Below are 15,091 nucleotides of genomic sequence, written 5' to 3'. Positions count from 1 at the left end.
ACATATTAATATTTTTGGAGGTTAATGTTTAGATGTGTCTTATTGTGAATCTGGTGAAATAAAGTATATGTGTAGACTAATGTTTAAGCATTTATACATGTAATAAGAAATTATGTTAATTTTGTTGTATATGAAATGATCTTTTCATAACCTTTCCAATTTGTTTATGTATTAAGAAGTTGCATTTGCTATGTGTGTAGAAATGTGCATGTATTTGTAAACATGTGCACTATTAAGCTGACATAAATTTTTGGGCCTCGAGAACTATTCAAGTACGAGCTCACGTTTAAAGTCTAACATGTAATTTGTATTTAGACTTCAATGTAGAGTGTATTTGCTTTAATTTTTGTTTAAATTGCGGGTGTGGACAAAGCATTATTAGCTAGATAAGAAGGGTTTTTATTTTACTTAGATAGCAAGGTATGAAAATATGGATCTTTGCAAGAAGAAACACGGTAACGAGCAAGGAGGCATGTTCTCATGGAGGTGGAGAAGAATAGCCAAGGATGAATGAAGTAGCAACTTATTGATGTGGGAAAGGTGGTGACAGTAACCAGTTTGTGCTGAAATTGTGGAAAGGTACTGGAGACAAACATGTGACTTACCGTGGGTGCAACTAATGTATTTCGCTGTAAGGTAGTGAGGTTAGGCAGCACGTCCTTGGTTGGACGCGATAGTCGCAATAGCAAGGCAAGGTGCTGGGTCGCGGCATGAAGACCTCAGAAGAACGATCCAATGTGTATGATTCAGCAGGCATCTGGAGGTCCAATTCAATTGGTAAACCTCCCCTATTGAACACCCAGGTCGCGACCTCTGCCCACATCAGCACGCTTAAAAATGAACTGTAACCCAGTCCGGATGATGACCTAAAGTTATTAAGGGTCAAAATGCTGTTGACCGATCCGCGCATTGTTTGGCGCCTTGATGGTTGCTTAAAAATATTGTATTAAGTTGTTGGCATCCTGTTAAAAAAAGTTTTTTTTTAACCATCTTTCTTTTGACATAATTTTTATGCGCCGGTTATTTTGCTGTTTCTTCACACATCTTCATATATCACTAGCGCCGATCACGTCTTGCACGAGCACGTATGTGCAAGACCTTTTTTTGAGTTACACCCACATGTATTGCTAATAGTGCTGCCATAACTATTGTTGTGTATGAAATATACGAATAAAGACTGTTACAAATATTCAAATTACATCTGTGTCTGTCTCCCTTCTTCATTGCTTTTCCAATTCACATTTTTTTTTAATAAAACTGCCTATTCAAATGTAACCTGTTGAGACATTGTTGATTGTTCTGAGCAAGCTCACTGGTAGCATTTGATTTATTGGCCCTGGCACACTCAGTGCACTTTACTAGGGACCTAGCAGTAAATCAAATATGCCAATCATCCATAACCAATCATAATCACAGTTTACACACGACCGTTAAACATCATCTGAGTCAGGTTTCCCCAGAAAAAAACATTTCTTTCAGATTGCTAAAGAAGTATTCTGGTAGGGATTTCCTATGGATTTCAATGTGCGGAGAGATGTCACTTATAATAATAATAATAATAATAAAGCGTTTTATAAAGCGCATGGCTGCACAGCTGTGTATCCCCGCGCTAATTGCTGACAAAACTCCCTACGGCCCACCGGAACAGGGTACAGAAAAGTTAATGGGGGAAAAGATGAGTTTTAAGTTTAGCTCTAAAAAGGGTTTCTGACGGTTCCGGTTTATGACTACCAAATCAGTTATGTGCATAACATGAAATGTGAAATAATATGTTCTTTGAGAATACTGAGTAGGACTGGTGTATCCATGGCTGACTTTGCCGGGGTGCAGTTGAATCAGTGTTGTACAACAACATGCAAATGTTCCCAGATTAGGGAAATGAGGCGATCTAAAATCATGGACATATTTCTGGTCACAATAAAGAGGAATAGAATTGACGAGCCTACTGTACTCTACACAGCAGCACTACTTTTCCACCATAACGTACTTGCTTATTGAAAAATGTCCGACAGTTTATACTCAAGGTGTGCTTAGATCTGCTCTGTTTAAAGAAAACAAGATTTCGCATTTACTCTGTCATGCTAGATACAAAAAACACAAATATAACTTGGATCTGTGTATCACGTTGGACGTTCCCTGGAAAATATTGTTTTCAGTGTGAGAAAGAAAAAAATGCCACTCTTTTCAATCTTACCATTTCCTGCATAATTTAAAAGGCCTTGTTTGAAATGCTCAGGAAAATGCATAACTGCTGTCCATGCGTCGCAAGCAGTGCTTTAAATGGGCAGACATTGTGCGGCACTGAGTTCCATCATTTCGCTATTTCCATTCAACGCACAGGTTGCAATGGCATGCCAGCGTTTTAAAGGGGAAGCCAGGGCTAGCAGCCCTCACCCCTGGCGACCCCTGCATCCTGTCCACCTTCACAGCACACTGCAAGCAAACACAGCACCCAGGAAGCGCCTCCTCTACTGTGCTACCTGACACTACAGTGGGCAGGGCCCACATCCAGCACACCCCATAGGTCCCGTCTTGGAAATCCAGCGTGAACATGCCAGCCAGCAGCTGCTCTGTCCCCGGGACCCCAGAGGCGAGCATGGCGCGCGTCAGCGTTGTTCTGGCACAGAGCTCCCTCCATGACATCCCATTCCATGACGTTTGTCACAGTGAACCCTGAATCACACAAGGCTGGATTTCAATGCGCGTCCCTTAAAATAACGAACTGCATTATTAATGGCAGCTTCTCAGTGGAGTACACGCTGGCATCAGCTGCCTTTTCCTAAATAATTTACATGTTTGTCAGATGATGTTTTCCTTATCGCGGGCACCGCCACATGAGGCCATTCAGGAGCTGCGCGCGGCGCTGGTAAACTCTCGGCGCGAGCCAGCGGCGCAGCTGCAGCTGCAGCGTGAAAATGAAGCTAAGCGGCGCCAGAGCTGCTCCGCGGATGCGCACAATTCGTAGGGATTTATTACGAATTTTGTAGCAATGCTAATGACTGTTGATATTATTAGTAATAACCACATTATTAATAAGAATGACAATATCACGAGTATCATGATTTGATTGCTATTTGTATTACTACTTATAACACTAATAATTAACATTCTTTTGTGCGGCTACCAAAGATAATTTAAACAACAGCCTATGTAAAGCTTACCGTGACATGTTTGTAGAATATGAATTACCATCAGCCAGTGCTTAATTTGAGACAGTGGTTTCTATTACTCAGCACCGGCACTTAATCATCAACAACCGGCGCTTTTCAGGAGCACCAGTTTAGGACATGTATTGTAGGCCTGGGGAGAATAAGTGATTTGCCCAGAATCACAGGATGTTGAGCTGGCGCCAAGACTCGAAACACGTTCCCCAGCTCCGAAGTCAGCAGCTCTAGACATTACACCACATCCTCTCCCTACTTTCATGGTTGGTAGTTGATTCAATTTTAGGCAGCGCCTCCTGACGAGAGCCCCGATACTTAATTTTTTTTTTTCAAATTTACCACTGTTGTCAGCCCTCTCTAACATGCACATTTTCTTGACCTCAAAGTATGAAATGACCACTCACTCCTGGAGGAATTCATTCCTGTGACCAGCAGGCTGCACCACAGCGTCACATTTGTGACCTGACTGGTGCTTTGAATAGGTTAAGACTTCAAGCAGCACCTTAGACAGTAGTAAAGAGTTGTTCATTACTAGAACTTTAAAGAAATGTGGAGCTTTAGGCTGGGAATGTAGCAGTATTTGCTGACAATGTAACACAACAATTAAAAATACAAACAAAAACGTAATGTTATAATAGGACAAAACAGTCCAAAGAGAATACAACACAACACAACAAATATAATGCAAAACTTCAGCATAATAACTCATCAACACAAAAAAACAACACAGACCACTACTACAAAAGGCAAAATAATAAAAATGCACAGATTCTAATCACATCACCTCCAATCACCTGCTTTCATAATGCAGGGTGATAGAAATGGGGGTCTCTAGTTGGCAGAGGTATGTACATTTGTCCAAATAGAGATCCTTGCTTCAAGTCAGGGTAAGGGGGAGACACACTCTAGATTCCCCCGGCTCATCCCCTTGGTAGCTTGGCACGAGCAGACAGGCTTATCCCAAAGGCAATGTATAAAGTATTTGTACCAACACTCACAGTAACACAGTCATAACACTACAAATAGACACCACATCAGTTTAGAAAACGAAAGTATCTTTATCTAAACTTAACAAGACCAAAACGACAAAAATCCAACATACAAGTATTGATAAAAATTACTTTCAAAAGGTTTTAGCAACTGAGTCCATAGAAGACTAGATGCGTGATTTCTTGCAAAGTACCTATCATTGTGACAAAATTCACCGAGCCAAAAAACCACAGCGATGGGAAGGGTAGAAAAACAAAGAGATGCGTCGATTCCTGAGACCTTCGTGGATGCGATGTGACAGTCCCGCTGGACACAGGGGAGCGGTGCGTCGGGTCCAGGTTGTTGGAGAAGCGATGCATAGATTCTGAGACGACTCCTTTCCACAAATGATGCGCTGGGGAAAACTTGCCACACAGGGACGATGCGTGGAAATCCGGGATGTGTTGGTAAGCAATGCGGCGGCGAGTGGCGCTGCTGTCATTTCTTCAGCAGCAGTCCCTCGATGAGTCGATTCTTGCAGCGGTGAAAGGAACTGCATCAGTTTTAGCAGTGGAGCAGCAGTGCAGGGAGATTCTCCTCGCACCATGGCATTGTGTCAGAAAAACCGTCACAAGAAGAGTTGATTTTCTTGTTGTTGAGTTGCTTTCCTGCTCCCAGCAGCAAAAACAACCTGCAGAACCCCACACAGTCACAGGAACTCCTGGCAGGTAAGAAACTCCCAGCAAGGAAGTTCAGGGGATCTGGGGGTGATGCCTTTGTGTTCCTGAGACTTCAAAACAAGAGGCAAGCTCTACACAAGCCCTTGGAGACTTTCCTCAAGCAGGGGACACAGTACACAGCAAAGTTCTTCTCCTTTCTTTGGCAGAAACAGCAACTGCATGCCAACCCCAGACACACAGCAAGGGCAGTACTTCTCCGCAGTTTCTCCAGCTCTTCTCCTTGGCAAAAGTTCCTCTTGATTCCAGAAGTATTCTAAAGTTCAGAGGTTTTAGGTCTAATACTTATACCCCAAAATGTCTTTGTTCTCTTTGTGCAAGTTTCTCTGAGCCCAGTCCAAACCAATTCTGTCCTCTCTTGTGCAGCTGCCCCACAGGAGGTGGAGACAGCATTGTGTGAGGCAGACAGGCTTTATTCAGGTGCAAGGGAAATCTCCACCTACCACTCTACATGCAGACCAGGCCTATTCAGGTGCTAGTGAGAACTCCTCCCCCTACTCTAATTGCAGCCCAGGTCTATTCATTCCAGCCCTGACTCATTCAGGAAAGGCAGGACACACATCAACCACCCCCCCGCCCCCCGGTGGCTGTCTGAGAGAATGCACCTCCCCAGCCCCTGTCACTCCAAAACCAGACAGTCAATCCACAAACAGGCAGAGGCACAGAGAATGGTTAAACAAGAAAATACCTACTTTCTAAAAGTGGTACTTTCAAACACAGAATGTATAAATCACCCTCACTATTAGATGCATTGTAACATTCTGAGATCAGGCATACTAAACTCTATTTTCCTAAATTTTCCCAGGGGCAGTTATGTTAATAAGATGTTATAAACAAACTCCTCATTCTGTCCTATTGGAACAGGTAGCTTTGCAATAGTGAAAAACGAAATTGGCAGTAATTCACTATCAGGACATACCAGACACATCAGGGCCTGTCCTACCTTTCACATACGCTGCACCCTGCCCAGAGGGGTACCTTGGGCCTACCTTAGGCGTGACTAACATGTAAGCAAAGAGAAGGTTGTGGCCTGGCAAGTGGGTGCACTTGCCAAGTTGACATGGCACTACAGTGGGAGGTCAGAGTTACCCTTTCAAAGCTACTCATGTGGGTGGCACAATCAGTGCTGCAGGCCCACTAGTAGCATTTGATTTACCAGACCTGGCACACTTAGTGAACTTTACCAGGGACTGATCAGCAAGTCAAATATGCCAATCATGGATAACCAATCATGTTCACAATTTACAGAGAGAGCATATGCACTTTAGCCCTGATTAGCAGCGGTAAAGTGCCCAGAGTCCTAAAACCAACAACAACAGGTCAGGAGAAAATAGGAGGAAGATGCAAAATGTTTGGGGATAACCCTGCAAAAATGGCCAAGTCCAACACAGGGGTTAAAGGTATTTGCACCAAGGCCTGTCTTAACTTACAACTAAGAACATGTAACAGCTCCAGGCAAAATGTTTTGTGACCTAACTCACTCTCTTTGCCAGCTGCAGCTCGGTGGAACAATCTGGAACAAGCCTTCTTGTGCAACAAAACAAAGGAAAACACTAAACATCAGATCTGCTGCTCAACCTGAACCTAAAAAAATGCATAAGCTCCAAAATGAAAGCAGATCCTTCTCCTTCCTCGCCGCCAAGACATGGAACACCCTCCCCACCCATCTGCGGCAGACCCAAGACCTGCTCACCTTCAGAAGGCTCCTCAAGACCTGGCTCTTCCAGCAGTAGCACCCCCCCCCCCCCCATCAGTGCCTTGAGACCCTCACAGGTAAGTAGCGCGCTTTACAAATTCTCTGATTGATTGATTGCTGCCTGCAATAGTTAATAATAATCCAAATATTCAAGTAGTATTACCTACTACAGCAGACATTACCTGCAGTAAATTGAACACTTGTGTCAAAACTGACAGCAAGCAAGCATATTGAGGCAATTCCCAATGGATAATGGCCAGCAACAAAATGTGCAATAAAGCTTTCAGCACTGGTCCTGACTGCATCACTGTAGTAAAGTGGATTATTAGTAGGAGGAGGTATTCACCCTCAGCTAGTAAGCTAGTAATAATACTACAATCACTAATAGGTCCAGTCAAGTCTAAGTAAATGAATCCTTGTTCAACCCTTGGTAGCTTAGCATACGAGCCATCAGCCTTACTTTAGACAGGTATGTGTAAAGCATTTAATACCACCAAACAGTAAGTAAGTAAAAGATACAACACAATAAAAATCCAACTCAAATTTATAAAACTAGAGAATCATTTTTACCTTAAAGCTGCACCAGAACGACAAACATCCAACATAAAGAACCGGCTATATGAATTTTCAAAGATTAAATTTAATAATTTGCATTTTAGCACCAAAAAGCTTAAAGTGCCACTCGCTGCTATCTGGTCGCACTGGACTGGGATAAAGTCAAAGTTTTAGGCCAAACACAATGGAGCGCAGGTCGGATAGGCTGAGTGCCAGGTCCCGGTCAAAAGGGTAACCTCGGACTTAGTCTTTTCCTTGGAGCTTCTCTTTGGTCGATCGGCTTGTCAGCAGGTCCTCTGCTTTCTCAGATCCAAAGTTTGAGTAGATGATGGTGGGATGCTGCAGCTGGTGAAAAGACGGGCATCAAATCCTTGTCATCGACAGAGAGGAGGGTCTCAAAATGGTCAAAGTGGTCATCAATGTCTTCCCTTTTGACGTTGAGTTGAGATCCGCCTGGATATTTTCATCAGTTTTAACCAGCAAGGTCGATCTGTTCAGCGAATCGACATGGACAGCTTCACTCTTGGTGTTGAGCCAGTCTCCTCCTGGAACTTTTCTACAAAACTTTATAGAAGGTTTCCAAATGTTTCTATTGTGTAGTTTCTTGGTTCCTTTGGGGAAAACAAGAGTCCAGTAGCTCCAGCCAAGTGTTTGGAGACTTTGGATTTCCTCTTGACCTCTAGGACTCAACTTCCCACAATATATATGCACAGTCCAGGAAAATTCCAGTTGCAACTGGTCATCTCGGGTGAACCTCTCTTTGGCTTCGCAGGTGACTTCTTCCAGCTCTGTTGTACTTGTTACTGATCAGGGGGTCCACTCCTTTGCCTTTAAAGTCAGGCACAGTCCTTTTTTTGTGGAGCCTTGTGAGTGCAGCAGATGCAGCCTTTCTGAGTTCTAGCCTTCCGGGGTGCGGTCCAAGGATCCAGCAGAACGGTCCTTCATCTTCTAATGTTCTAAGCAGTGTTATGAAGAGTTTCTGTAGCACTCCCATATCTATCCTCCAGTCTGGGCTGGAAAGAGGAAGGGGTAGACCGCAGGCAATAGGGTAAAGTTACCTCCCTCTGCTGTGACCACTTCCTGTGAAGTGGTGCATATTTTTTACCCAAAATTCATTGTTCTCCAAAAATCAATACAGAGAAAGGCACTCCTTAGTGTGTGTGTGTGTGTGTAACCCAACCCAAAAGGGTGGATGACATCTGACTACACTCCCCAGCCTCTCTCCTAATCTATTCAACTGACTGGGGTTCAGGGAAGTGGGACTGGCCTGGGTCCAATGACATTGGTTCTCTTGCCTTTGAAGTCCAGCTTATCTCTGCGGCCCCTTCACCCCAAATGGCTCTATTTTTCAGTACCAGACCTTCCCAATGTTTGCCTATGGGGCTAGCAGCACAACAATAGGGAAAATGACTTTCGCTGTTTTCTTTACCAGGGCACATAAAACATATTTTATATTCTCCATGATTTTTATAACTATGCACCCTACCCTTGGGGCATCTAGGGCAGAACTAAAAAGTGACTTATAAGTAATAAAAAGGTCGTTTTGGCCTTTGTAAATAATTTTAACTTCAAAGTTGAATTTGGACATAGTTTTACTTTACAACCAGCCTACAAGTCAGGCCTGGCTTTTAAAATGACACCAGATACTACAGCAGTGCAAACGTAAGTACATTAAGTCCACTGGGGTCTCTAAACCTTCATGCCCTACCATATACTTGGTTGTCTTTGCCAATTAGAATTATACCAATTACCATATACATTTTGAGGACAGACCACTGGCCCTGTGTCTGGTTAGCAGAGCCCAGGGTACTTTCAGTCAATAATCACTGGAATCAGTCCCAAAATGGGGGTGATCAGGACAAACATGATGACTTTCCTATAATCACAGATTTCCATATTGGCTTTAAATCCCTGCTCCATACTTTTCCTTAACTCCAAAATTATTACAATAAATATAGCTGTTGGTAAACTTGCTTTCCTTTTAGGAACAGCGAGAACCTGTGTACTTAAATGAGCAATGATGCTATCGCTGAATAAATCTACTTATGTTGAGTTGGAGGACCATTTGACACCTAATTTCTATCCCAGACATTTACTTAAAAGTATGCTTCGTAAAAGGCACCAGATAAAACAAATCCACAAAGCTGCTGAAAGTCTGCACATGCACTGGTAGTCGGTGTAATCTCAACCTAACCCAATGACATATGGTTATACGAGGCAAGTAGGCTACTGTATTTGCACTTTTCTTAATACTGATCGTATGTTAGTGAGCCCCTCGCTAACAAACCACCAATGTGGCACATTCCAAAGAATAAGCTGGTTTGTGCCTGAGCAATAGTGATGGATAGGATCAGGCAGCTTCATGAGGAATCAACCTTGTAGGGCTTTTTAATGCCTGTGTGGATGCTACCACAAAACTGAAGTCACTTGTCGCTCTTCCGAGGGGATTTTGTGGACAATTTGAGAGAGAGAGGACTCTATGGCATTTTGTGTAACTTCTATTCCAACCTCGTGAAAAGGAGTCAGATCAGGCAAAATGACCAAGCAGAAGGTAGTGTGCATTTCTGAATGTGTCTGCGACCTAAAGTTTTAGCAGATGTCAAATGAAAGCAGAAAACAATGCCGTGGGAACAGCGAAGATGCTTTTCTGTTTTCAGACATCAGTTGAGTTTTGTCAGCTGGTTATCTTTCATCACGATCAGTGAAACTCAACGTTGTGCCAGGAGGAATGACAGCACAGCACTTCCTCAGAATACACGCAGACTATGTACATGATTCCCATTTACATTAATTGCATATAGACTGATCTCATATAGCTGTGCAAAAAATCTGTCACCCACCTGAACTCCATGTACAAATGTTGGTCATCAATCACCCACCTAGACACTGACGGTAGAAAAATTCTAGGTCATCACAGCTACCTTGGAATGAGACCCATCTGAGAACAGATGTGTATCAATATCAGCGCTAAGCATGGGTGAGATCTTCACAAGCATATCAATATCAGCGCCAAGCATGTGTGAGATCTTCACAAGCATATCAATATCAGCGGTAAGCATGTGTGAGATCTTCACAAGCATGTCAATATCAGTGCCAAGCATGTGTGAGATCTTCACAAGCATATCAATATCAGCGGTAAGCATGTGTGAGATCTTCACAAGCATATCAATATCAGCGGTAAGCATGTGTGAGATCTCAAGGGAAACACGTGCGCTGCATTGGCCCACCATGGACAGTGCTGAAATGTCCCTTACAAGAACGAGAAGACAATACTGTGAGGCGGCCCCTCAATACACCCAAGATGCACCTACCTCAGCAGAGTATCATGTTCATTACCAGTGAAGGCCACTGGCAAGCAGAAGAGTGGAAAGTGGCAAACACCATTCATGAGAAAATCATTGGTCCCAAACATGACTAGATTCACTTAGCTTAAATTTACTTTCCAGATAATCATAACAAACATCTGTAAATTACGCATATCCAAAGTAGGAGCATGTGTGTTTACTTCTGGAAACAATAATAATATTGTGTGATAATCTAGCATTCCCCCTGGCTCTGAAGGTGAGGCCGAGAGCAGGCCCCTCGCGCCGCTCTGTACGTCACTGAGGCCTACCTTCAGATCGGGGATGCCGTAGCCTTTCCGCAGCGTGATCTGGAAGACTTCCAGGGAGCTGATGAAGGCTGCCAGCCTCGTCAGGCTCTGCTTCCCGCTCCCACCTACGCCGACCAGCAGCGCGTTTCCTCGCGGGGATTCCAGGATGCGGTTGATACGGCAACTAAAAAGAAGTACAAAGAATTTCTCTTTAATAAGATTTTTACTGGTTCTCAGTGTTATCTATTATGTGCATACACGGAAAAAAAACACTTGAGGGAAGTCGGTGATTATGCTTGTAAAAGCTTTGCTGCGAGCAATGGGATTAAACATTTGGAAATGAAGTGAAAAGGCATAGACAATCGGGGAAATTAGAATATGAGTAGTAGAAACCAAGAGGGAGAAAGAGGGGCCTTTCAAAATGCAAGTCATGCCTTTTTTCAGCAGCAGGCACTGCAGGGAGTGATTGGGTCTCTTTGTAATGTACATATGCCAGGTGGGGACCACCAGGAGACTCCAGGCAAAACAAGAGTTTACAAGTCTATCCCCTATAACACAATGGGCTGCACATGGATTTTGCACCCGAATCAGTTTCATTGTGACCTGGGGAAACAAGCAGGTCTCTCAATCGGGTCACAATTGGCAGACTTGTTATCTGTAAACACTGATGCCACCAGAGGCAGGAGAGCTGGAGGACCCTCCTACACAGAGGTCACACTAAGAGGGACAGATGTACTCAAATATGGGGTCCTGCAGCAGCGCAGTGCCATATCTACTAATCAAGGCCTACTCTCGGTCTCTTCCCTTGTATTGGTACACAAACAGGCTGCCTAGCACAAAGTGGTGCACAGTGATATCTGTGCTGAAAAAGGAGCACCTTTCCAGCTCAAACAGTTTTGCGCTGAAAAGTAATTATCCTTTTTAACCCCTTCGCTGCGGCGGCTATTCCGCCGCAGCGCTAAAGAGGCGGGGCGGCCGCGCGGCCGCCGCATGCTGGTGACAGAACCGCTCCGTCACCAGCTACAGTTGAGCTGTGCTGGTGACGGAGCGGTTCCGTCATGACCCGCCCCGCTCTTTAGAACGCCCGCGCAGGCGCGAAATCAGCGCCGCGCAGGCGCGGCGGCCGGGCCATGACGGAACCGCTCCGTCATCAGCACAGCTCAACTGTAGCTGATGACGGAGCGATTCCGTCATCAGCATGGAAGGGGTTAAGACTTAGTGCTAATTTGCATGACTTTGGGATGTGCGAAATCTTGATAAATCAAACCCTTAGTTTGCTTCAGAGTCATCTGCTAAACAACTCCACATGCTGGACATTTCAGGTTGAACCATACAATCACAGCATTCCCAGCCTTCATTCAAACATCCATCGTCTTGGTGGATTTGATACAACTCTTACAAACTGAAGGCCATGTGCTGAGGATGACAGGAAATAGCAAAATAAAAACAAATCAATAACCATCTCCAAAAGACTTTGGTTGCAGTCAGTGCTTGAAATGGAAATCTAGAAGTGCATGTCCTCCCAATTCTAGAGAACCTTGTTTGCTACAAAGAGATGCCTGAACTCTCTTGTAAGAGGTATTGAATCCCTGCAGAGAAGTACTGGCACTTTCCCTTTCAGATTCAAAAAGTGCAGGTATTCAGTGCCTGTGAGTACTAGCCCATCTAAAGCATTCCTGCTATTGTATTCCAGAGTGGTGACACACTGCAAGAGAAGATGCATCATTACAGATGTATGTTTTATATATATGGAATTTCGGTAGTGCAAGCCTAGCCAAAAGGCAGCGGAGCGCTCTACATGATCTAAGTCGAGTTTAAATCCAAAGACTGAGCGAAGATGAAGCTGGGTTGTGGATGGCTAAGGTGAGTCTACAACTCTTTCCTAAATTGCGTTCGGGTGGTCCTGATGGATCAGGGGAGGTTTTTCCAGATTCTGGGTGCATAAATAGAAAACACCTGCTTACTTGGTTTTACTTTTTTACTCTTCTTAGTCATAACACTGATGCTGTCCTGGCTGTGGGTGTGCCGGGATCCATCACAGAAGATGAGCTTGTCTGCATGATAAGCAGAAGTTTTAGTCATGATAGCTTTGTAAATGATGCAGCTAGATTTGAAGATGGTGCGAATGGCAAGAGAAGCCAATGGAATGCCATATGAATAGGGGAAATATGATCACATTTCTTCAGGCCCTGTATGAGACGTGCTACAGTGTGTATGATGTTCCTAAGGGATGCCATCATGGGCTCTGGGAGACAAAAGAATAGGGAATTACCAACATTCAGATGCAAGAGTACAAAGGCTTGAACAGCAGTTCTGACAAGAGAGTTGGTACCAGGCCGTCTTTCTTTTCTTGGCAATGTGTTCCTTGAGGGCGAGGTTGGTATCCAGGATGAATCCAAGTGACTTGCACTTGGGGGAAATTTGGGTTTTGAAGCCATCAAGGTTCATGTAATTGACCCAAGTTTGGTCTGTATCTTGTTTATTGTTCTTGGCAATAAGCTTGAAGTAGGCTCCGGATGACCTGGTCTGGATGACCTGAAAGCAGTGTTTGAGGCATTGGGTGCCTCAAGCAGAGGAGTACTTCAAGTAGATTTGGGCAACATTGGCATTTTGGTGAATATTGATGCTTTTGTCTGTAAGGAGAGCACCAAGCAGCTCCATGTAACTGCTTGATATGACAGAAGTGATAGACATCTTCTGTGAACTGAAGGAGTCTATGGGAGAAAACTGGTGGAAAGGTAGGAGGAGACCCGTCAAGCACATTCAAGACTTCAAGGTGCTAATCAGGGTGGAATGGTCGACTGTTGAAAACAGCTGAGATTTCCAGTAATATCGGAAGGCAGGGGTCATCTTCATTTATGGTCACGAAGGCACTGTGTATGATGTGTAAGGTTGCGGTCTTAGTGCTACAGTGTGATTTAAAACCAGTCATGCAGGAAATGGTTAGCATTGATGGGATCTTGCAGTTGAACATAGAGTGCTTTTTCAATGATCTTGCCAATGAATAGTTGGTGAGGGGTGAGCTGGCAGCTGTCAAGATTATCAATCTCTAATGATGTTGTTTTTTTACATACAGTCAAACTCATGCAGCACCCTGGAACTCTGGAAAAGGAATAGAATCCATTACAAGTGACCTTTTAACTTACTCACTACACCCATGACAAAATAATAGTCACAAAACATAGGCACACATTAGTGTCTTGAAAGTCGGATTGGAGGCCAGGAGAGAGTTTGCACATTTACTGCTGACCAACAAACATCCCAACCTCTGTGCAGCACCAAGTATCTGGACTTCTATTCATCGAGAGACCTCCAGCACTTCAGAACAGTGGCTACTGAGCGAGCTCTTGCACCTGCTGCAGACGTGCTTGTATCCAAGCACTGCATGTGAGAGCTGACTAGGTTCAAGGGCCCTCTGCAGTGGATTGCAGACCCTATGTGTGTCAGCAGATGAGACATGCCTATCACAAACCCTCTATTGCCTGAAGCTCGAGGGGTTGGACTATCGCTGTGACACAGCAGAAACACAGGTGAATAACCCAACATACAGACATGGCACAAAAACTGCACAGAATTGAAAACCAAAGCAAACTGGGCTTACGTACTGGCCAGCAAAAGTTGGAACAGCACAGAGAGTAATAAAAAAATGGAAAAAGGGTGAAATGTGTTAGGCCCCAGGCGTGAATAAATGCTCCGCTGATCTCCCATTTTTGAAAATGCTGTGACATAATTTACAGAGCTGAGCACAAGTTGGGACTGTTCCAGACCGATGACCACCGGAGCTAGACTGGCTGGCTGCTTTTAGAGAAGGATGGGCGGCCATGACGCATCATCCAACCAGGTGTCCAAAGCCCAACACAGCTGCGACTCCAATAGTGAGGAAGCTGGCTTGAACATTTTTATCAATGCAGGGTTTTGTTTCCAGACCAGCCTTCTTGTCAACTAGAGTGAGGACTCCTGAGTTTCAATAAATGTGGATGTATGGAACAGGAACGCTTTCCTGGGAAGGGGGAGACAACCCCCCAGCCCTTGCTTGTGCAGTTTGGTGGCGTTTGGTGCGAGATGGCCACGGTGGTAGCATTCAGACGCATCGTCGTCACAGAGGAAGGCGGAATACCACGACTCACTCGTGGATTACCACAGAAAGAACTCTTATTTACATGCTTCTTAAATATATAAAGAAACACAAATCTTACAAGAAACCGTGCAGCAGAAAAAAAATGTACCTGCGCCATGTGTTGCTCGACACTGCGATTACCTCCCAGAAAACTTAATGATAAATATAAAACACACAAACCTGGGTCTTGAAAAGAAATGATGCACACATGCCTGCGGCTCTTATCTGTCACTATTCAAGTCCATGAAACACATTCAGCCG

General features: G+C 44.2%; 1 protein-coding gene across 1 annotated transcript in view; it reads right to left on the bottom strand.

Moving 5' to 3' along the window:
* Positions 1-15,091, bottom strand: part of DNAH9 (dynein axonemal heavy chain 9) — a 1,435,662-nt gene that overhangs the window by 653,720 nt on the left and 766,851 nt on the right. Inside the window, exon 44 of the mRNA XM_086930591.1 lies at positions 10,735-10,897. Coding sequence (XP_086786717.1) covers positions 10,735-10,897 — 163 coding nt within the window. The remainder of the gene's footprint in view (positions 1-10,734; positions 10,898-15,091) is intronic.

The sequence above is a fragment of the Lissotriton vulgaris genome, chromosome 7 (genome assembly GCF_964263255.1).
Source record: "Lissotriton vulgaris chromosome 7, aLisVul1.2, whole genome shotgun sequence".
NCBI classification, from domain to species: domain Eukaryota; kingdom Metazoa; phylum Chordata; class Amphibia; order Caudata; family Salamandridae; genus Lissotriton; species Lissotriton vulgaris.
The sequence above is the reverse complement of the archived record's forward strand: the minus strand, read 5'-3'. Positions and strand labels throughout refer to the sequence as shown.